At 35.9% G+C, this 24241-nt stretch overlaps 1 protein-coding gene across 2 annotated transcripts; it reads left to right on the top strand.

The window, feature by feature from the left end:
- Positions 1 to 863: 863 nt before the first annotated feature.
- On the top strand, positions 864 to 23401 carry LOC121369293 (zinc finger and BTB domain-containing protein 11-like). 2 transcript variants are annotated; one of them, XM_041494258.1, is made up of 4 exons: positions 864 to 924; positions 6020 to 8238; positions 20835 to 21002; positions 22408 to 23401. In XM_041494258.1, the coding sequence occupies exons 2-4, from the start codon at positions 6108 to 6110 to the stop codon at positions 23265 to 23267; spliced, it is 3159 nt and encodes a 1052-aa protein (XP_041350192.1). In that variant the 5' UTR covers positions 864 to 924; positions 6020 to 6107; the 3' UTR covers positions 23268 to 23401. The 2 variants fall into 2 exon arrangements, with proteins under 2 accessions (XP_041350192.1, XP_041350191.1); XM_041494257.1 differs by having other exon boundaries at positions 871 to 929.
- Positions 23402 to 24241: the final 840 nt, after the last annotated feature.

Genomic DNA, 24241 nt, shown 5'->3' on the forward strand with positions numbered 1-24241 from the left:
TTAATATAGCATATGATTTTAATTGATGCTACTATTTAAAATAACGATCGTGTATAATGCATTTTGTAAAAAATAACTTTTTACCTGTTTTTTCGTCTTTTTTGTTTTTTCTTTATCGCTAGCAAGTACTTCCTGGTTCAGAATTATTGTGTTGTTAAAGTTCACGCACGCGCAGATTCGTAATAAACAAGCCATACGTAAAATAGGACGCTTCTTGACTTAGGACGCCTTTCGATCTTTAGCGATATATATATATATATTAAAATAAACTTAAATTTTTTAACTTGTTTATCATTATGATTGTGTTCTTCGATTATTAAAACACTGCACAACTTTTAAAATTGCTAGGGCCTTTTTTTTTTTTAATGTACCATGGATCAAAAATGGATCTGAATTGAAATTACAACAGTGTATATGATATTTCTTATGTATGAAGCAAAAACAATTTATGAATGAACTGCATTTGTGTTGTTAACTGTCCTCTCAGTGAGAGTCTCACTTTCACTGCTTCAGTGTTGGTTGTCAAAATTTATTTAGAAAAAACAAGGAAAAACTTTTATTTCATAAAACTTCTTCCGAGTTAGTCGTGTCCCAACTAAATAATTAATACAATCGTTTCACTCACCATAATTATCTTTCTCTGCGGGTTAAGTCAAGCGAATAAATTAATAATGAGGTTTGTCGGGGATTACCATTCTTGTGGCGGCCATTTGTGTCGTTGTTGTCATAGAAACGATCGGATCGTACCTTTAAATATATTTAATATTTTACATATAATTTTTGTTTTAAAACTTCGCCTTTTAAATATGAAGGAATCAATCAATATTAAAAATAACTGCAATTAATTTAATGCAGTGATTGCCTCTTGGCACACGGAGATGACGCAGTCAGTATTTCCGGTGATGGCGCAGGGACCATTTCAAGGTTGTGTACGTCATTATAAATTCATTTTTACTTATTCATGCAAAGTAATGCATTTTGTCACATTACTGTTATTTTTTATAAAACCGACTGATGTTTGGATATTAGTGTGTGATAAACTGTTATGAATTATTTCTCTCTAACATCGTATTTTGATATTTAAGTTCAAAGTGTTGTCACTACGAATGCGTAGTTTCTACACCATGTACACCTTCCATACTGTCAATCATTTGTGTAAGTAGGCGTGGCCTTTCCAGTAGACCATGTAGTACATTGTAACGATTGTTTACATTTCTTACCCGGCGACTATGATTTAGATGTGGCTAAAATAGATATAGTTTTAATACCTTAAAATTTTAAAACTTGATTTTGTAAATAGTTATAATAAGTAAAGTCATAAAAGTGCCTAATAAATAAAGTTAATAAAACGATCTCCATAAAATGATAAATGATATGGCATACTTCAATTATATTATTACTTGTTAATAATGTTAAGTAACTAGTGTGAAGAGAGAAGGGGGGGGGGGGGGGGGGGTACATGGTACCTGTCATTATATATAATAAGATTAAACAGCATTTACTCAATTCACAATTGACTTTGCTTTATATTACTCATACATGTGTATTAGATCAAATTAATAACCTAGAGCTATCACAGCAAAAATAAATACTAATTATTATTTGATTTATTATTATTAAATAGTAGTTAATTTTAGAAAATATATTGTTTTTATAATTTATCTGACAATAGTTAATATTGAATCAGTAAATGTTATTGTTTATTTAAATATCATGCAGACATACAATATCATGTACACCCAACCAGTGTACCTCGACTTGTATATCATAGGCCATGGTATGTGCTGCCCCCAGTGGGAAAGTGCTTATTATAAAAAATATACCTTGCTGCTAATAAAAAAAATGTAGCAGGTTTCCTCTAAGACTTTAAGTTAATAATTACCAAATGTTTGACATCCATTAGCTTATAAAATTAATTAATAAATCAATGTGCTCTGGTGGTGGTGTTAAGCAAAACCTTTTTCTTTTTTTTAAAAAGTTGTTTGTTGTAAAAATCTAATTCTTTTATTTGGCAGGAAAAGCTGAACAGTTGTGTGGGGATTCTTCTTGAGCCGTGTATTAATTTTTAGATGAAAGTTTGATTGTTATTGATTGTATTTTATAATTAATAGTGATACCCTTAGAAATATAAACATTTAATGTGGTAATTTTCGACGTTCATGGAAATATGAACCACAGAAGCACTTAATTACACACTTAGATGTACTTGTATGAATGAACAGTTTTACACTAATGTGCTACACATTTCGTGCAGTGTGTAAAGTAGTGTGTAAAGTACCGTATTTCCTCTTAATAACTAGATCTTGCTGTGAAAAAAATTGAAGAGAGTGATAATCAGATTAATTGCCCTTCTAATTTATATTATGAGAAGCCATTTAAGATATTTGTCCGTATTGGTTAGTACAGTGGAACTTATTAAACTTGGTCTTAATAGACTTAAATAGTGGGATGGTCCAAATACCAAATTACCAACATTTAAAATGATGATCGTTTTGTAAATTTTGATTGTGAATTTTATGTCCCACGCTCCTTTTCAGTTGTCGTCAGCAATGTTTAAACTAATCAAATTAATACTATAATCTAGGTGATAACAGTGTATTGGCATTTACATTGAAATGCTAGAATAATCAAGTGTGAAGTCTGCTTCAGTTATTTGTAAGCTTGGACCCATTATTTTTCTTAATTATTACACAACAGAGATTAACAACTGTTTGGACAAATGACACCCTCTCTATGTTTTAGGAAATCCACTGCCCCAAAGGTAATACAAACTCGTGACTTGTGTCTCAACTGATTCATTGCAGCTAATCATTGCATTTGTTGTTAATTTTTGTGAAAAATAAAGTACTAGGATGGTATGGAATTTGCTTTGATAAAAACATGTTACTCTGTGTAACTGTTACTTTTCAACATTATTGTATGCAAGTTGTACAATAAATTATCTGTTACTTCCTAGTTGGAAAATAATACTGTTGTCTTTCCAGTGAAATAAATATGTCTATTTAATTACTAGTTTGAGCAACACAGTCTTAAATTAACTTAAACACCATCGCGTGGACAACTAGGCAAGATTTTATCACATTATTTATTGGCAAGTCACTTATATGACATGACGGGTATCCGGTAAGTGCTGTGGTCACATTTGTGGGGTCCAAATGCACTGAAAATGATCATTGGGTCTGACTTTACTGGTCATAAACTGTACAAGCAGGGTGGTCTTGATACCGGGGTAATTTTACTATCAAATAATCAGGAAATATTCCAGTCTTTAAAATATTGGTCATTATAGCAGGGTGGTCTTAGAACTGGAGTGGTCATTAGATGGTGTTTTACTTCACCATATAAATTATGATGGGGAGAAAGAGTTAACGGTTTAGCAGCACACACATACACATATATGCAGAAAAACACACACACACACACACACACACAAACACATACACGCACACAGAGACACACACACTTATGCACACAAACACACACACACATGCACACACATACACATGTACACGCATGCACGAACACACATGCACACACACAAACACACCCGCCCCACCAAACTCGCACACACCTGCCCTGCCACACACACACACACACACACCCGCCCCGCCACACAAACTATATTGTTTAGTTACTGGCTGTTAAATGTCATTGGTGTGATCTTGCTCAGTCAGCAGAGTGCTCGACTAAGGTGCTTGGGTCCTAGGATCAAACCCCCTTGGGTAGACTCATTCTTTGATTATTATTTTTTATTATTATTTTTTTTTGCCCCAACCACTGCTCTGCGATTGATATACTTGTATATATCATGTATTTGCAAGATTCTTTCTGTGAAAAAGTACATATATAAATGATCTCTTGCTACTAATGGTAAAATGTTGCAGGTTTTTTCTGAAGACTGCCACAATTACTAAATGTTAGACATTCAATAGCCAATGATTAATTAATAAAACTGCTCTAGTGGTGTCATTAAACAACACAAACTTTAACTTCTTGTTAAATGTTTGACATAATCAGGGTCTGCAGAACAGGGTTAATGGTGTTACTATGTTTAGAAGGCTGAAAATGCTGCATTTGAACACCTAAAATTCACATTTTATTCTGGGTGGCATTTTAACATGATTACAACTAACATCTTTTTCATGACTAAAATTACCTGTTATAGGTATTTTCCTGTTTACATTCTAACAATATCAGTGTCTGTATATCACTGTTTTTTCCTTCACACACACACACACCCTCCATACGTTAAACAAAATGACAAGTAAGTGGCATGCTGTGTGGTGCACATTCTGAGATACCACACTTTATTCCATAATAAAAAATTACATACTCAACAGTCTGAAAATGCACACTTGCAACATAAACCTCTAAACGAATTATAATGAGCCGTTACCGCACCAGTGGCTTTTCACCTTCATCTGCTTATTCTCACGGTTCGCCAACCTATAAAAAGACAACACAAATTTAATGTGAGATAGACTTTCAAAACAGTGTAAATTGCATGCACCAGAACCGAGATGATAAAAAAATATTGCCACCTCCTTATATATAGTGCACTAACAGCACTCTCTTCCAAACACTTTATGTACTTCAACCAAGGAGAAAATAGTTACTTTCTAATTTGTTCCTCAAACAAAAGAAACAATATATCCGTGTTTGTTGTTGTCCCAAACCAGATTTTACCTTCCATTAATTTTGTACATACATAAAAACATGTATTACAAAGTAAAATGAACAAAATAACTGTACTGCAAACATAAGCAGACATTCATAAACACTGGTAACTTATAAACAATTTTTTTTTATATAGCATGTAAATTTTAGTCGCCAAGAACACTGTTAGTAAAAAAAATCGTACAAATGGCTGAAAACTCGGGTCTACCTTTTTAACGGTTGGCATATACTTTAATAGCCTTTCAGGTATGAAAATAAAAACTTGATAACGGTCTTTGCTGTTACCAAGTGTTCACCACAAAATATACAACTTTTGTGTTTATTGGTTGAAAATTGATTTAAGCAGGCAGAAAATTGTCATGGGTGAGCATTTTGCCTACATAAAATTCCTCTACAGTGATAGCGATCTAAGGTTGGTGCTGGGCCCCATAAATTTTGCAACAGTTGTATTTTCGTTTTATTTTTTTACATTGGAGAATCCAAGGAACAACTAATAAAAAGGTCAGGCCGTATGCCTTACATGTCATTGCCCGCACCCACCTACCCCCACCCCCACCCCATGGATTTTCTGCTCTACATGGGTTTCTAAACACTTCTTATTTTGTTGTCTGAATTTTCAGTTGAAATAAAACTTAAGTTCATTGAATTGGTATAATAAATAAATCTAAAACTTATAAAAACTTTTTTTTTTACAAATTACAGTGAGTCCTGTCTAAACCGGATCATACTGGGGACTTAATATACAGTCACAAGCAATATAATTCAGTTGAGGGAGGTAACTCTTGGGACTTTAAGAATAGTAACAGTTGTTGCAGTGTTAGGTGTGTACATTATTATGCACCAAGTAATTTTAACCAAGTTATAAAATGCCACTGAAAGTCTTCTCTTTATTATTATTGTTTTTATCTTTTTGGGGGTGGAAGGTTGTGTGAGTCTTTTTTTATTTTATTTTTTATTTTACTCTGCTGTATTAAACATACAGGGATGAGAAATTACATATGTGTAGTACTGAACAATTAGGCTAATTATTAGTGAAAATAAGCACATACATTTACATGACTGTTTTGAGAGGTAAAATGTTCATACATTTGCATGCATGGAGATTTGTGGATGAAATTTGCAAGAACATTTTTAGGTTTTGTGTTGATTTGAATACATGTATGTATCAATAGATTAACCTATTTATGAATTAGAAATAATAATTATGGGAAATAACTCTAAATTGAACAGTTTAAATTGTACAAAATTGTCTCCCTTAAAATTTCTTTGCATGCATATACATATGAGTGGGGGGAAATGTAGTGTATGTATATTTAAAAATTTGTATATTTTGTTATTACAGATAACTGATGTGGCTGAATCAGACATTTTTAGAAATAGTGTATGTAAATGGATTTAATAACTGTTGAATTGTGAGTGACTACTTGAAAATGATGGAGACAACCTCTGATAGACATCCAGAAACAGTTTATCCGGAAGGTTCTGTCCAGAATGACATGCCCATAATATCTCAATCCATCATGCCGGTAGTCTCTAGGCAGTCACTGCATGAGTACCTGCTTGACAGGCTGTTTGAACTATATGAAAAACAGGAATTTTGTGACCTGGTGTTTGAGATCAAAGGCGTCAAGTTCTTCTGCCACAGAATCGTGATTGCTGCCTGGAGCCCGGTCCTGTTCAACCAGCTTTATGGCCAGGATGTGAAGAAGGAGTTTCTGAAGCTCCAGTTTGACCACCTTGATGTGTTCTCCAGCTTCATCAACTACATGTACTCAGGCTACATAGACCTCCAGGAGACAGACCTCATGCAGGTCCTCCGTCTGGCATCCAGCTTCCAGGTGGAACCCTTGAGACTCTCCTGTGAAGCGGTCATAAGGTGTAACCTGCATGTTGGCAATATCATAACCACGTACAGCATAGCATGCAAGTTCAAGCTGACAGCTCTGGAGGAGGATGCAATAGCATTCCTTCAGATGCATCTCCCTGATGCTGTTAAGGAAGATGGCTTTCTTAACCAAACGGCGATCAGATTTAACACCTTCCTGTCGAGTGGATCAGTTCAGAAACTGAAGCCAGAGATTAAGCTGTTCTTGATCATCAGCTGGTTGTGTTACGATGTGGTGCAGCGAGAACAGTATTTTGTCGCCCTTCTCCAGCATATTAACTGGTCGACTGTGGCTCACGACTTCCTCATTGAAATCAGTCAGACGGAGAACTTCTTCACCACCAATGAATCTAGTCTCTATCTCCTTCTGCAAACCCTACACACGTCTTCTATATCATTGGGGCCATACGTCGATGCATTCCCAGGTTTGAGGAATAAGTACTTTGACCTCTTGGGTCAAGTCGTAAAGAACAGTTCCTTGGAAGTAATTCATGAAGAATACTTTCCAGTTCCTGTGACCCAGATCTCGAATCCACAGGAAAAACCTCTCCTGAACAAATCGCACAGTAAAGGTTTAACCAAGAGTGTTCAGACTACATTTTTGTCCTCCCTGACAGAAATGCACAATAACATATGGAACATGGACATGGATTTTAGCGAGTCATCATTTGTAAACAAAGAACAAAATGGTGCTAAATTTAATAAATTTAAAACAGCTAATGTGTCTAAACCTGTGAAAAGAAAAGGTAGAAAGAGTAAAAAGCAGAGAAAAGACGTTGAAGAAGCAATAAAAATATATTCTGAAGTGAATGATGGATCAGAATTGAAAGTTCCACCACTAAAACTTCACAGGTCAAAAATGAAGATAAAAAAAGATGAAGAAAAGAATGCTACTTATACCCAAGTAGAGGAAATTAATACAAATGTATCAGAAAAAATGGCTACTCGAAGAAAGAGGGCTAGAAAAAATATTCCAGAAAAGAAAGAACATCGCAGCGATGAGCTACCTGACACGTTTGAAGCAGACGACAACAGTAGTAATCCTAAGCCATTAGATGATGAATCGAGCCATTATTATGACCAGGACTTCCTTGATATGGGAGATCATTCTGATTATGAAGTTGATGACGATGATGTTGATGATGATGGTGATGATTATGATGATCCTTCAAATGACAAAAAACATCTGTTTAAGAAAAAAACAAAAATGTCTGTTAAAAAAGTGTCAAGATCTGTGAGGACAGCGCGTGTAGAAACCGGAACGAGGCAAAGATTAAAGTCACGGCTTGCGACTTGCCGACAGCTGGGTCGACCCAAGAAATACAGCCAGCCCGTGAAGCATCGGGTCTGTAAGGAATGCGACTACGTAGCCGCGAGCAACGAACGAATGGCAAGTCACATTGAGAAGGTTCACACTGTGGGGACCATGTTCACGTGCACGCTGTGTAAATACGAGTGTAAGTGGAACAAAAACTACTACAACCACATGAGGCAGCATTTCCCCGGCCCGCCCTTCGAGTGTGACCAGGAAGGCTGTACGTTCCAGGCGGAAAGGATTCAGCTGCTGATCCAGCACCGGGCGCGGCACTTCGGGGACCGGCAGTTCCCGTGTAAGGAATGTGGCCTGCGCTTTCTGTCGAGAAACAATCTCCTCGCACACAAGAAAACACACACAGGTGAGTTGATGTGCATGTTCATGTGGTCGGTGATTTGGTTTTGTAAATAACTTTTGTTACATTTTCATTCATTATATATACAGGGGACATTTTTGATTACAATGATGTCTCGATTCACTATGCAAATTTCAGAGATCACTGCATATATGTAATTATAAAATGTTAAAAGGTTGTTCCCTGTTATACATGTATTACATGTCCAATTATGGTTCAAGCACATAGTCCTGGGCACACATTTTAGAGTTGACCAAAAGACAGATTAGTAAGGGAGAAGATGGGTCCCACTGAGCCATTAAAACTCACTCTGGGTGGGAGCACTTACTGAGGTGTGAACCCAGTACCTACATGTACCACATCACCCAGGGTGCATCATGTGTTTCATCCCAGTCGAACACCTGCCAGTCTTGACATTCATGGCTTGATTTTAATAACTGTAACAAGTCATCATAATACAGTTTTCTTTTTTCTGCCACAGATTTCCATAAATCATACATGTACATTTTTATTATATAACATTTAGTGAAATATCTTAAATTATTATATAACATTTAGTGAAATATCTTAAATTATTATATAACATTTAGTGAAATATCTTAAATTATTATATAACATTTAGTGAAATATCTTAAAATATCAGTGAAATAAAAGTGTTCTCAGTCACTCAGTGACGATAACACATTTCTGAGTCAAAATTTCACTCTAAAATGTGTTATCATCACTGTAGAAAGTGTTATCTTCACTGTAAGAAAACTGGAACTATTTTGCTGCTGGCATTTTAAAAATAAAGGTAAATTGCCAAAAGTTATACATGTATAATAAATAGAAAATTTAATGGGTTTTTTTGTCAAATATGATTGATACATTTGTATCTCATCTTGTGAAGTTTGCAATCATATCACACTTGTTGCACAAGTGCAACTCGTGAGATATGATTGCAAACTTCACTTGATGAGATATAAATCATATTTGACAAAAATCATGAAATATCCTCTATGTAATAAGCAAAAACATGGAGCCCTGGTCTAATTTTGATCAGTAGTTTATGTACATGTTTGTGGCAATGGCATTGACGACCGGAAATCAGTGTCTGCTATCTAATAAGAACATTTTGTTATTGTCTATCTTTTCATAATCACTGATCTATGTATGTACTTTGGGCTAGCTCTGCCACTCGCCAAATTTGCCAATTGCGAATTTTAGGCACAATTGGCAAATTTTATTTTAATTTGGCGAAAACAGTTTGTGTAATAATTGATATTTTGTTGCAAACTAGCAATAGGTTTTACTTCTATTTTTTTTATAATTCGGCGAACATTTTCTGATCACCCAGAGCTAGCCCTGGTACTATATACCTGTATGTATGTGTATGTAATCCATCTCTTTTTGTATCTTATTTACCTTTGTACAGACATAATATATAATATACTCATCACAAAAAGTAGGAGAACTCTTAATAAGACTTTACAATTGCCAAAATTGTAAGGTATATTAGTTGTGGGGAATGGATATATGATAATAGTGAATTATTTGGGCAAACATTATAACTGGTAGTTCAGTATTACAGTAGGTTTTATGACCACCAAAGATCTTGAAGGACGATTGGGATCAGAAGTGAAATTTAAAAGTTGACGTTTTTTTATCAGTAAATCGCAAATTCAAACAATAAAAACAAAACAATAAGAACTGTATGATCAAGAGAATGAAAAAGATTGACAGAAATAATGTTCCACAGTGATTAATGGACCTTCCTGGAAATTGTCAAAATTGAGAATGACACCCCACACACATGTACAGGGCAACTGCGTGATGCATGTGCAAACTATGGAATGTTTTGGTGTGTTGATGACCTGAACGTTACTTACTAGAATGTCTGTGGTCAAAATGTATGTTTTAATATTTCAGGTTCCCCTACTTTTTTTGAAGAGTATATTTGTTTAAATTAATTTATAACTATGTGTAGAGATTACAGTCAACAGTGTGTATTCAAGTCTGTGGTCACTAAAGGTAGAATCAATTGCTTCTGGTCTAGCTAATTAATTATTTAGTAGGGTGGTTTACATGTAGTCAGACAGAGTGCATTGTAGAGAACAATGAAAGTACAGGGTCAGGCATATTCATTATTTATTCAAGAAAATAACCTGTGTTTGTTACCATTGTAACATTTTTTTGACTAACACAGCCAGTTTAATGGCTAAAATTACACATTATACATTTTCTTGCATAGAATATCAGTCTCTAAAATATCCAGTAAGCTGGTCATCCTTATATTAGCAATAGTGAGTAGTAGTCCAAACTAGATTTTACTATTCATTAATTTTGTACATGTATATAATTGACCAAATTTTTTAAAACATCATGATGATACATAAAGAATACTGTAGATCCTGAACTTAATGCGATCACAATATTAATGCGAAAAATGCAAGTTCGTGTTATGATGCATTTATTTCTATGTTTTGTCTTATGTGTCCGACGTTATTAAAAAACAAAAACAATAAAGATTAATATATGCATAAAACACAGCTGGAAAACAATTCATCATACATGTAGATGAGACAGACTAATTGTCCAATAGAACAGCAAGATGTCATCCATGTATGATGATTGCAGGGTCTTTGGCCACCCTGTCAAAAACCGACGCATCATTCATGAATGGGTTTTAGTACGCTAATCCTGAGGTTGATCGTTTCATTGTTTTTACTGTTCAAGTTCACTGTAACTTTGTCGGCACACCACTTTGTGAATTGTTCTTTCATTATGACTTTTTAATCGCCATTCACAGATAAGGAAGATACATTTGTAATGATACATGTATGCTGTTTAGCTAGATTTAGATAACTATACACGTTAAGTAAATTATTGCTTTGAGTTGATCTCATCAAAACCACTAGGGACTAAACAGGTTAACTGATGTGTACACAGACATGTTAGTGAGTTGATCACATTGAAGACAGATGTGTTGTTAGAAAAGTAATATTTCAAAGGGAGGCCACTCGCATTAATTTCATGTCACATTTTAGTCTGCCCACCGTCACTGGCATTAATTTAGGGATGCATTAATTTCAGGATCTACAGTATACAGATTGTCATGTTGTTTTCCATTTTCCGTGGCAATCTCCATAGCACTGACGATTGCCATGGTTAAAGGGACATACCCTAGTTTCAACACTGATAATTAACACTAAGTTTAGTTAATCTATAAACCAGTCACACATTTGGATAAAGTTACAATTGAGTGAAACAAGAGTCTGTGACTTTGAAATAGTGAATTACCCTCTAAAAATAGATAAAGCTCGCCTCCATAACTGTTACTTCTCAGACACACATGTCATTTTTAAAAATATGAGAAATGCATTTTGTGATATTAAAAACATCAGGATGACCAAAAGCACTTCGAATGTACTGAAATGGATAATCTAAACAATAAAATCTAAATAATGTCTAATTTCAGTTATCAAACATGGCTCTAATAGTAAAAAATATGCCTTAGTGTTTAAAATCTAGGGTATGTCCCTTCAATTGTTAGGGTTGAATGGTATCTTTGATGCACTAATGGATGCACTAATGAAGTTTTACATTGAAATAAAATCTTCATCTATCGGTTAAATCATTCCAGTGTTGAAGAGTGTGATATCATTACTATGAAATTAACCAGCTATTTATGAAAAGGATAAGGTATATATATCAAGTATATTACTTGTGTAGTATCGGTATATGGTATAGCATGTACAGGACAGCTAGAGCCAGTATCAGGGCATTTCATTCATTTCATTTTCATTTCAACTTATTTTCATCCTTATATCCAATTAAGGTTCAAGCAAGCTGTCCAGGCCACACACACCTCAGCTATCTGGACTGTCTGTCCAGGACAGTGGGTTAATGGTTAGTGAGAAATTGTGTAGTGGTCTTATACACCTACCCATTTATACACATGAAATGCTGTTGTAAATTTATTTATAAGATTCCTGCTGCCATTTGCAAAGTGTAGCTGCTGCTGCTTTATCTCTGAACAAATTACATGTAAGTGTCCCAGACGAAATCATCAAGTTTGTCAAGTGCAGAGAGACAGTGCAAACAATGTGCTGGGGTGTCGTTACACTAACATTCCTTTCATTTATGTTTCTTACAAAGCAGTTCCTAAAAACCTTCATATTGGAATGTGCTTAGCTGGATGCAAGTCATCCATCCAATTAGGTTTGATTAGAATAACATGATAAAGTAACTGGGCTGTAATTAATCAGTTTTATTATAAATACTTAAAGACTCACTGGCTCGGCTAAAGGCATATCTAACCCAGGTTAAAAACGTAGACCGTGTATACAGAGTGTAATGCTCTTTAAGAAGATCACTGATGTTCAAACCATCTAATACAGGTTAAAACATAGACCGTGTATACAGAGTGTAATGCTCTTTAAGAAGATCACTGATGTTCAAACCATCTAATACAGGTTAAAACGTAGACCGTGTATACAGAGTGTAATACTCTTTAAGAAGATCACTGATGTTCGAAGGCTTTATGAGTTATTAAATCTGAACTGATCACTGGCCATGCATGGCACTGACTTTAGAAAAGTTTAACATAGAATCATTTCAAGTGTACAGGTATATCAGCGCTTTCAATCTCACTAATTTGGGCACAACCGGGGCGTTGTCTTTTATGAGTGCAGGAAGGTCGTTTTAGTTCACTACTGTCATTAATATTAACAGCTGTTGTCAATATTCAGAAATGCTTTCAAAGTTATTTTAATCTTAATTAATCTTAACATTTCAGTGGTTTTGAGGTGAAATTTTTTGAGGTCAGCATGTTTGTACTTAATGTGGGCGTGATTATTTTGGGTATATACATGTATATACAGTCAGACCTCGTTACAATGACCATCGTTACTACGACATTTACACCATCCGACCACAAATCGTCGGGAACATCAGTGTTATTCTGTTCATTACACCGGAATTCACACCTTCTGACACCGACAGAGTAAATTAGGAACAAACGTACATCCGACGTCTGAAAACACCTCTTTACAATGACATTACATAATCACAGATACCATAGCATGTTGGCAGTACACACACAGCCACTTAGAATCCTTGATCTCATAGTGAGCTGACTGTGTCACATGCTGTCTGAGGTACCGATGTCTGCGAAATCTGTAGACATGTAAGTATTGCTTTTGCAAATAAGCCTTTAGTTAACCAATAAAATCTTCTCTTTTCATGATATTTTGTAAGCGAAACAGGTACCAATCGTAGGTGTCTTGATTGGACTGACAGTGAATGTGCCTTGTTTAATATATTTAATGATGTTTTTTAAAAACATATTTAATATATGTACGTGCATTTGTTGTTTTTGATAATAATCACAATGCATTAATTATTTAAATGCTATTCAGTCATCAGTTAATATTAATTAGTATTTTTCGTTACGTTATTTTGGCAGTGGAGATAACTCATGACAGTTTGATACACTGGCAATTTCGATATAACGATACGGTGACCCAGGAATGAACATGGTCGTCGTAGCGAGGTCTGACTGTATATGTATTTCGATATAACGATACGGTGACCCAGGAACGAACATGGTCGTCGTAGCGAGGTCTGACTGTATATGTATTTCGATATAACGATACTGTGACCCAGGAACAAACATGGTCGTCGTAGCGAGGTCTGACTGTATATGTATTTTGGGCACAACATTTATCAGCTAAATTTTTATGCAATCTAAAACCCTTTGAATATATGTGTGTGTGTATATACATTGTTTGATCCTTACAGCAAGGGTCCATTTACATATAGACTAATTCCTCTGGTGGATCCATTCTCTGACATCCCCCTCCCCCCCCCCCCCCCCAATTCCATTTGGTGCTCTACAGTTGGTATATCAAAGGCTGTGGTATATACTATCCTGTCTAATGAGAAAGTACATTTGAAAGTACCCTTGCTACTACTGGTAGTTGTAAAAATGTAGTGGGTTTCTATTAAAGACAACATCCAATAACTGATGAATAATAACTCTTAACTTTATTGATTATGTATGGTGAATGTCAGTAAGAGTAGAATATAGATCTTTTTTAATTATTGACTGGACTGGTTGAATGCACATATCCATGGAATACACTATAGGATTAGTTCTTCCAAATGCTATCTATCATGATTGATCAGAATGAACTTCGTAGTTCCTCTCACTAGAGTTATTGAAATATCTTCTACTCACGCTGAGCTGGTGAGTTGTCTGCCCCTCACTGGAGCTGATGAGTTGTCTACCCTTCAGTGGAGCTGGAGAGTTGTCTACCCCTCACTAGATTTTTTGAGGTTCCATTAGACCAAATCAATTCCTATTGCCGAAAATGTTAACGTTTACTAATAAAACTGATATAAGCAGCGTTTCAACACACCCAGGAAGTACAGCAATAGAAAGTGTGGCACCTCACATCTAATCTAGCTGCAAGAAAATGGGGGGTCACGTATCATTTAAGAGATTTAATTTATGTTTTTAATAGCAACCGTCATTTTTGCTGAAAATTGCAGTTCCATTTTTGGGGGTACCCCGCATTAGTTTCAACCTCTGGTATATACTGCATAACAACTGTATAACAAATAAAAGTGTATTTATTTATTGTCAATGGATAATAGTATTTGCACAAATAATCAATGTCACACATTACTACCAATCACACCCATAGCTGCTTTTACTCTGTAAATATTTGACAGTGCACGTCGAACCTTGACACGGTACTCTCTTCTTTGGTACTATGCAACCTAGAGTCGTCTGCTATGGTCTCACTACACAGATGTCATCTGCCATTGAAACCCATGTTAAATTACCCAACTTGAAATGAAGATTGCAAATGGAATGGGTTCTCGTTGGCACTAACAACATACACCATTGCAAACATACATTATATAAGCATTTATTTTCACTCCAAAATTGAGAACATTTGCATCTCAGTTTTTTGCTATATGACAGCATCTGGCTGTAATACCGGTCCTGAACAGGTGGTTCATTAACCGATTCACTCGAGCAGTATCTTACGCTATATGTCCATGTCCCAAAAGGTCAATGCACAATATTACAAAATAGCATGGGCAAAATACAACCAGAAGGCTTACCATTAAACATACATATTGTTTTAATTCTTCACCATTTCCTAGAAGTGAATATGTGAGCCATAACTTGTGTCACAATTAGGAACTATAGTGGACCGTGATGAATAAACTCTCACCCGGAAGTGATCTGTGTAGTGAGACCTTAAAGTTTATTAACAGATTTTGTCAAACTTCATTTGTAGTCAGTTTAATAATTTGGTAATTTACACCATAAAAAGCCATACTAGATCAGTGTAACTTTTGAACTCTAACCAATACACCAAAAGATAGATGCACCATACCATCCAATAAAACTTCATATCACATTCACACAATAGATGACCATGAAACAAACAGTCACTACATTGTAGTGTATGACCTTTTAGGTACTTCTGATATAAGCAACATGCAAAGAAGCTAATTATCTAGTTAGTTCATTAAAAATATTTGTTTTCATCAATAGTTGCTATGGGCAACAATTATTGCATAGTGAAGTCTTGAAATCCTGGGTTTTTTCCTGTATATTTCAGCATGAAGATCCACACATTATTAATGGCAGATACAATTTCTACTTTTATAGTAGAATACTATGTTATACATTCACAATACCATCAAAACTGTTTGTCACTATGACTGTACAGTAAAAAAATTTCATTATGCACAAAATCACAGAAATTAGGGTGAATTTGGATATTGACCTTGTGACCTTGAATTTTTACCTTTTACAATGAGAAACTCAATGTTAGACACTCAGATCAATTTATATATTGCATGTCAGAACACTAGCATATACATTTTTACAACCCACCCCCCCCCCCCAAAAAAAAAAATAATAATAATAATAATAAATAAATAAATAAATAAATAAATAAAATAATAAAAATAAATAAAATTGACATGTTTGCAGTATTTACCCAAAGAGGGCCCCCATAAGCTTGGCTAAAATCCATATTGATGAAATTACCTTTTATAAGGATGCTACACTAGTACATTTTCATTTTGGCTTGCTAAACTTATATTTTTGGGGATAAACAGTAATTTCATGTTTTACATTATGGTCTCACTACACAGATGTCATCTGCCATTGAACCCCATGTTAAATTGCCCAACTTCAAATGAAGATTGCAAATGGAAGGGGTTCTCGTTGGCACTAACAACATACACCATTGGGAACATACATTATATTTATGTATAAGCATTTATTTTCACTCCAAAATTGAGAACATTTCAGTCTCTGTTTTTTCCTATATGACCACATCTGGCTGTAATACCGATCCGAACAGGTGGTTTATCAATCAATTCACTCAAGCTGTCTCTTACGCTATATGCCCATGTCCCAAAAGGTCAATGGACAATATTACAAAATAGCATGGGCAAAATACAGCCAGAAGGCTTACCATTAAACATACATATTGTTTTAATTCTTCACCATTTCCTAGAAGTGAATATGTGAGCCATAACTTGTGTCACAATTAGGAACTATAGTGGACCGTGATGAATGAACTCTCACCCAGAAGTGATCTGTGTAGTGAGACCTATTCATTAGAGCTGATGGATTGTCTGCCCTTCACTGGATATATTGAGTTGTCTGCTCCTCACTAGAGTTGTTGGGTTGTCTGTTCCTCACTGGAGCTGGTGAGTTGTCTTCCCTTATTGAAGGTATTGAGTTATCAACTGTTTCAGCTCCATGTCTGTTATACCAGAGGCCATGTTGGTATGTATGGTAGCCTCTGTTTGAATATGTATTTTATAGATCCTTTCGTTTGGATATTGAAAAAACAAAAAAACTTTACTATGCTACTATACGGCTAGAACTTAACAAATACACCAATGGCAATTGTTTTCCTGACTGCAGGTTTTACCAGTGGATAAAAATTACTGACATCAGTTGAATGGACAATTTTTTTTTTTAATATAAATTTGTTACAAAAAGTTACTGCCAGGTTTAAAATGGCAGCAGCAGGCTCAAAATTGCTGATGGTAATAAATTCTAAAGTTCAAGCCTTGCTATTTCCAGGACTGAAAGCTAATAAAAAACCTAGTGCTGTATTTAGCTTCGGCCATTGACATCAGAGCTTGAACTTAACAATGGCACCAACAGCAATTGTGATCATTGAAATATAAATTACCTGGGAGCATCACCGATGACACTTCTGTGCTGCTGGATAAGAATTACAGTCATCAATAAACCTCAACAACTGCAAAATGTATACACCTGTTGTACGTTATCTGCCAGTATTTAACATTTGTACATTTGAAATATGTCTACATACAGCAAAATAACCTTTCAGTCATGTTTAAATTCTGCAAAAGTCACTCTGGTTTTTTGTAATTGCTGTAGGCAGATTTAAAATAGCCATAGCAATGTTTCTTTAATTCTTAAGCTTGAGCACTGTGACATATGTGCATGTATCAGTATTTTAGTTCAGAGTGGAATACATCTGGTTGATTATTGGACACTATAGTAGTGTTGGAAATAGAATAAAAATGATTTTCATCAATTATTTCTTTCATGTTAAACTGACAAGTAAATATTTTGTAAATATCTATTTAATAATACTCTACCTAATTTAGCATTTACCGGTACTTGTTTTGGCTCTCATTGATGTACAAGGTGGTGTTTACTCTTGTAATTAAAATAAAGATGTCAGTAAACAGGTAATTTGTGACCTTTATTGGAACAGACTATAACACATTTTGATCATATGTGTCAATTTCATTTACCCTTAAAGTTACATTCTCTGGTTACCATATTATAACATCATCGTCAAAAGTATACGCTCGATTCATCACCTGTGCCACCATAGCTCGGCAAAGCACAAATGACAGCCTGTTGTCAGTTTCAGTTAACACGTGTGTTTGCCAATTTCAAATTATAGGGTTCGTCTAAAAAAATTAAAAGAGAAATCTTGCGCTTTACGAAGAACGTTCGGTTGAGGATACGGTACTAGAGTCTTTCGTTAAAACTGGTTTGATCTTGACAACGTATTATCGACAATCGTACCTTCCTATTTCAGAATTAATATTTTATAAAGTGTTAGTAGAACTTTCAAAGTTTTGTTTGTATAACACATTGATCATGTATATATTTTAAAAATAAAATATACTAAAGTAGACGTTTTCACTTCTGAATTTTACGTGTTAAAATCGACAAATTCAAATAAATATTCTTTCGTTTGGAAAGGGTAAAGTTAGTGGGGGTTGTTTAACGACATCAAAGTTAAAGCATATTGATTTAATAATCATCCGACCCCATACAACCATAAATAAAATGTGTTGAGTGCGTCATTAAATAAAACATATCCTATTCTTCCTTCCATCTGCTTTTGGATGTGTAACATTTGGTAATTTTGACAAATAATCTTAGAGAGGAATCGTCGGATGCATGTGCAAAGTGGGGGCGGGGGGGGGGGGGGGGGGGGAAGGTCGAAACCTTTACTTGCCCAGGCTTAAAAAAAAATGAAATGTATTTTCTGGGGGACCGTGGCCCCATATAAACTTCGCTCAACACAGTCTATAACCCCAACCCCGCTGAAATCCCTGCACACGCGCCTTGGAAACCCCCTACATTTTGTTTTAGCAAGGGATCGTTTATATGTACCATCCCACAGACAGGATATCACATACCATGGTATTTTATATACCCGCCGATGGGGATCGATCCTAGACTGACCGCACATTTTCAAAAAACACCTTTTTAGGTCTAAGTAATTAATAAAAATAACATATAGTCTTGAAAAACGTTACGTAAATCGAACACAGTACCCTCTTCCTCTACCCCTAGAGTGTTACGTAATTAGTAACACCCCCTAACGCGTATGCCAACAGCTGGCCACTGTGAAAATTTCATGGCAAATCCCCCACCCACCAACCCCTAGAAAGGCGTTATACCATACCTTTATGGAATAAATATGTTTTGGAGACAAGAGACGACCCCTCAATCAAGACAGTTAAATTTGTTCAAAAATTGCAACATCTCACGTGATCTGTTGTTGGGAAATTCCACACTTGTGATAAGCTAATGAAAACCGAGATCAGTAGGAGCCCGTCAAAAGTGTCCCACTTTCAAAATACTGGCTTTGTTTTTTACCTGGATAAGCCAGCATAGTGAAACCAATGCGGAGTGCGGCGTCATATATGCACCAAACATAATTGGATTTTCTGTTCTATATGCTTAAATAATACAAATATTCCGGATATAGCCGCTTTAAACAAACTTTTAATTTAAAACTGTAAGTTAGCTGATTATTTCAAATTGCAGCATAAATGATGAATTATGACAAACATATTTATTGAATATAAATTCAATATAAGTACATTCAAAATTTACACAATCTTGCAACCACTTAAAGGTGCTATATCATAGTTATATGTGAGCATCTGTTTGTGATAAAGATTTTCCAATAAAAATGTATTTTCTGCTAGTAGATAAAATTATTTCCTTTAATCATTTATGGGTATATAGTTAAAGGTGTCTTCTTTAAATGTTAAATCGAAAGTTTATTAAGAAATAATTTGCAGTAGCTGTCATTGTGCAACATTGAGATAGCACCTTTAATACCGGTATAATAGATCACAAACTCAGAATTGTCCTTTACAGTTTTGCTGAAAAGTTACTTATAAATGACTACAAAGAATTTTGTTTTGGAGAGGGATATAGGGGTAAACCATCATCAGAAACAGGTCTACAGGCTGGTAGGTGCTGGGTTCGGATCCCAGTCGAGGCATGGGATTTTTAATCCAGATACCGACTCCAAACCCTGAGTGAGTGCTCCGCAAGGCTCAATGGGTATGTGTAAACCACTTGCACCGACCAGTGATCCATAATTGGTTCAACAAAGGCCATGGTTTGTGCTATCCTGCCTGTGGGAAGCGCAGATAAAAGATCCCTTGCTGCTAATCGGAAAGAGTAGCCCATGTAGTGGCGACAGTGGGTTTCCTCTCTATATATCTGTGTGGTCCTTAACCATATGTCTGATGCCATATAACCGTAAATAAAATGTGTTGAGTGCGTCGTTAAATAAAACATTTCTTTCTTTCTTTCATCAGAACAGTCCCTCACATATTGTACACAACAGCAATGAAATTGACACATGTTGACCAAAATATGTTATAGTCTCTTCCAATAAAGTGCACAAATTACCTGTTTACTGACATCTTTATTTTAATTACAAGAGTAAACACCACCTTGTACATCAGTGAGAGCCCAAACAAGTAAATGCTAAATTAGGCAGAGTATCATTAAATAGATATTTACAAAATATTTACTTGTCAGTTTATTATGTAATAAATAATCGACGAAAATAATTTTTATTCTATTTCCGACAGTAATATAGTCTAACCAGAACTGAATTAACCGGTTGTGGAGCCTAAGGCACTTTTAAAACCATGTCAAAATGAAATATTTTCATATTGTTATTTATGTAGATTTACTGTTATGTACACATGTAGTTGTCAATTCTTGTCTCCTTACTTCAGCAGCACATTATGTTTTTTGTGTTAAATTTCAGGTTTGAGGCCTTATGAGTGTGGAGTGTGTCAGAGGTCATTCGCAACCAAGAATACCTTGTCTCAACATATGGTTGTCCATAGCGACGATCGTCCGTATCTGTGCGACACCTGTGGCTTCTCGTCCAAGTACCAGTCTCACCTGATCGCTCACAGGAGGATACACACAGGTGATGGTCGTTCTGTGGTGTGACAGTGTTCGACAAATGTTTGAGAAATCCATAGCCCTCACAGAAGCTTTGGCTAGTTTCCTATTATAATAATACAGTTGATAATTTCCACTAGTCCAGACTAAATATTCACTACCCGGGATGACGGGCTGGTGGATTTGTCGAACCCTGGGTGTGACCAATAGACAGAGCATAACGTGTAGATCGACCACGCCTTTTAGGGGAAGGTATCACTCTTGCTCCCCATCAGACACCTGATACTAGTTCAACGAGAATAATTTTTATCTCCCCTTATGGGAACAACTACATGTAATCGCTACCCTCAATTGTTTTCACGGCAAAGTCTGAATATCCCACGAGTGACTGCTATGAAAGATATTTCTACATTTATCTTTCATGAGCCATCAGTTGCATGATTACACTTAACAGCATCAGGAGCTCACTCTGTTGTGATGTTTATGAACTCATCACTAGGTTTCAGATTCATCTTTTGTGATAAAAATTTGCCTCATCCCAGGACAAAATTTCCACTATTTCGGATGTATTTTTTCTTATACTGTTATAATCCAATATGGTTACTCCTGACAACAAGGGGAGCTAACTATTGTTTTGATAAACTCATCATTTTGTTTGAACGGATAAAAACTATATATTTTTTGTCATCAAAAACGAAATAAAAAATTAAGCATTAGTCTAACAAGAAGAATGACGAAAAACAATGTATTCCAATATTCAGATAAGTTCGATTGATATTTGGTATGAACTGTCTATAGAACAAGACTGTTTCAGATTTATATTTTGTGATTAAAACCTGCATTATAAAAGTTATCTTGTTAATGTGTAGTGTTAAACTTACTTAACACATGAAACACACACACCAAATATAATAGTGTAGTTTATTTTTAATAAAATGGTCAAATAAAAAGGTTACTTTTCTACCATTTTTGTCTGTCTGTGTAAAATAATGGCTTATTTACCGAATGGGTGAGAGAAGAAGAATTTATCTTATTCTGCCACATGTGATAGAAAAAGTACATCTTCATTGGGAGAAATTTCAACCGTGGGACTTGGCAAGTCTCATCTCGGGTTGAAAATAAAAATGTCTACTACTTCGGGTGTCCCACTATCCCACATGGCATCATATGATGGATTAAAATAATCTGTACATATAAGATGTAATATATTAGTACATCTGCATGATCAGTTTAAAAGCAGTGTCATACTTAATTTAATAAGGAGTAGAGGTGTAAAAGTAAAAAGAAGAGTACAATATTATAGATTGTCTTTTGAGCTGAAATAGTTACTTTTGTATTTATCAGGGAATAGCAACTGCCCCCACTGCCGCCCACCCCCCCACCCTTCAGATAATACCTGTGTTATTTGCTGTGTTGTTTTTGTTTTTCAGGTCAAGTGTTTCACTGCCAGTTTCCACAGTGTGCATATTTCACTCCCAAGCGGAGCCAGCTTAAAGGTCACATGCGAGCCCACTTGGGGATCCGACGTCATGTGTGTAGTCAGTGTGGCAAGGCGTTCGTGGAAAAAAGTCATCTTACGCGGCACGAACGTCTCCACAACAGTGAACGGCCTTACAAGTGTACAAAGTGTGATTACCAGTCGACGCGGAGAGACAAACTCCGCGAACATGAAAAGAAACACAACGTCGTAGAATCGACATTAAAATCGCCAAAACTGAGACGCCGGTCACGTAAAAATAACAACAGTGACTGGCTGCCACCATCAACAACGGACGATGTTGAAGGGACACAGTTGATGAAGATTGCTCGTATTGTGGCCGGTGAGCATGGTTACCATCGGAAACTGCCCCCTCCCCCACTTCCTCCTCCTTCAAGTGATTCTCCTGCCTACCTGTCTCAGTTCAGCCAGCAGATGGCGCCCTCCATTTTGAGAGAGACCCAGGTCCCAGAGCAGCAGACAGCTCAGCAGGTGACCATGATGAACAGCTCAACTGTGTCTCCACAGGAACAGCTGGCGCACTCCACCAACATAGACTCTGTGGCAGTGACGCAGGCGCTCATCGTCTCTCACATCAGTGGTGGCGGAGGTGGGCAAGTCGCCACGCAGCATACGCCACAGCAGCAGTTCTTACAGCAAGGTGCTAGTCACAGTATTCCTGTAGCTATGGCGGACATTGCAGGGCTGGTGTCCATGACAACGCCATCCACTTCAGGAGTAGTGACAGCTTCAGGTGGACAGCAGATGCAGCAGGAATATGACAGTCTGGGAAATTTCATGACATTTCTCTAACAAACCCTGGGTTTTATTGTCATGAATATGATTGTGCTGTCTGCTTTATTTATGTGCCAAAATTATTTTACATTAATATGAAATACAACTGCACGTGTATGTATAAATTAACAGGAATAAATTTGTACAAAGTGCATTTCTAGCTCTTTATTTCTAGCTCTATTTAAGCAGTTATTTTGCCTGTAGCATTGCTATTAATATTCAGAAGACATGGTATATGTGGGTTTCTTTTCTCACTTTAGACCAAGTGTCCATATTTTGCCCTTGGATCAGATTAGACTAAATGGTTTTTACTTCCAAATTCCAGTATAGACATTGGAAAATTTGCTTTTGTCAAAAACTTAATTTTATTGTTAATATCGGAGCCGAGTAAATTGGTTTCTCTTGGGCCCAAAACACACCTAAGCTGGGTCTGGGTCTGGCGAGTGTTGCAGACACCACATCTGATGTATTTTGACGTCTGGGTCTGTATCTGTTACAAGTTTTCAATTCTTTAGATATATTTTGTTCTATAAACACCAACAACAATTATGAGAATTCTACAATGATTATATGTATATATCTTTCCTGTTGATTATTAAGAAAAACATTAAAATGTGGCTCGCACAGACTACAGTTGCCAGTCTGGCAGTGTGAAAATGTAGGGCATGTTCTATGCCATCTATTATTCAGATCTGTATTTCGCGCTAGCACAGACACGGTGTGTTTTGTCACAAATATGATTCAGTATGTTTCATTTCGGACTGGTACCATACTTGCCAGACCCAGACCCAGCTTTGGTGTTTTGTGCCTAGCCTGTATGTTATATATTATGTTCCGTGCAGTGCTTTTGCAAACATTGTATTATCAAGGTCAATGATTGTCTGTCCCATATGAAGTACAGTGCTATCTCGTCCATTTATGGTACACCCAATACCTACTTATTAAGGCCATTCTTTTCCAAAACACTTGTGTATGGTTGGTTCTTGTTTTCT

The sequence above is a fragment of the Gigantopelta aegis genome, chromosome 3 (assembly GCF_016097555.1).
Source record: "Gigantopelta aegis isolate Gae_Host chromosome 3, Gae_host_genome, whole genome shotgun sequence".
NCBI classification, from domain to species: Eukaryota; Metazoa; Mollusca; class Gastropoda; order Neomphalida; family Peltospiridae; genus Gigantopelta; species Gigantopelta aegis.

Bases quoted from the DNA above. Each gene is read 5' to 3' on its own strand.
- LOC121369293 (XM_041494258.1), top strand. From the start codon at position 6,108: ATGATGGAGACAACCTCTGATAGACATCCAGAAACAGTTTATCCGGAA. The intron at 8,239-20,834 runs GTGAGTTGATGT...GTTAAATTTCAG, and splicing joins ACACAAGAAAACACACACAG to GTTTGAGGCCTTATGAGTGT. The intron at 21,003-22,407 runs GTGATGGTCGTT...TTTGTTTTTCAG, and splicing joins TCACAGGAGGATACACACAG to GTCAAGTGTTTCACTGCCAG.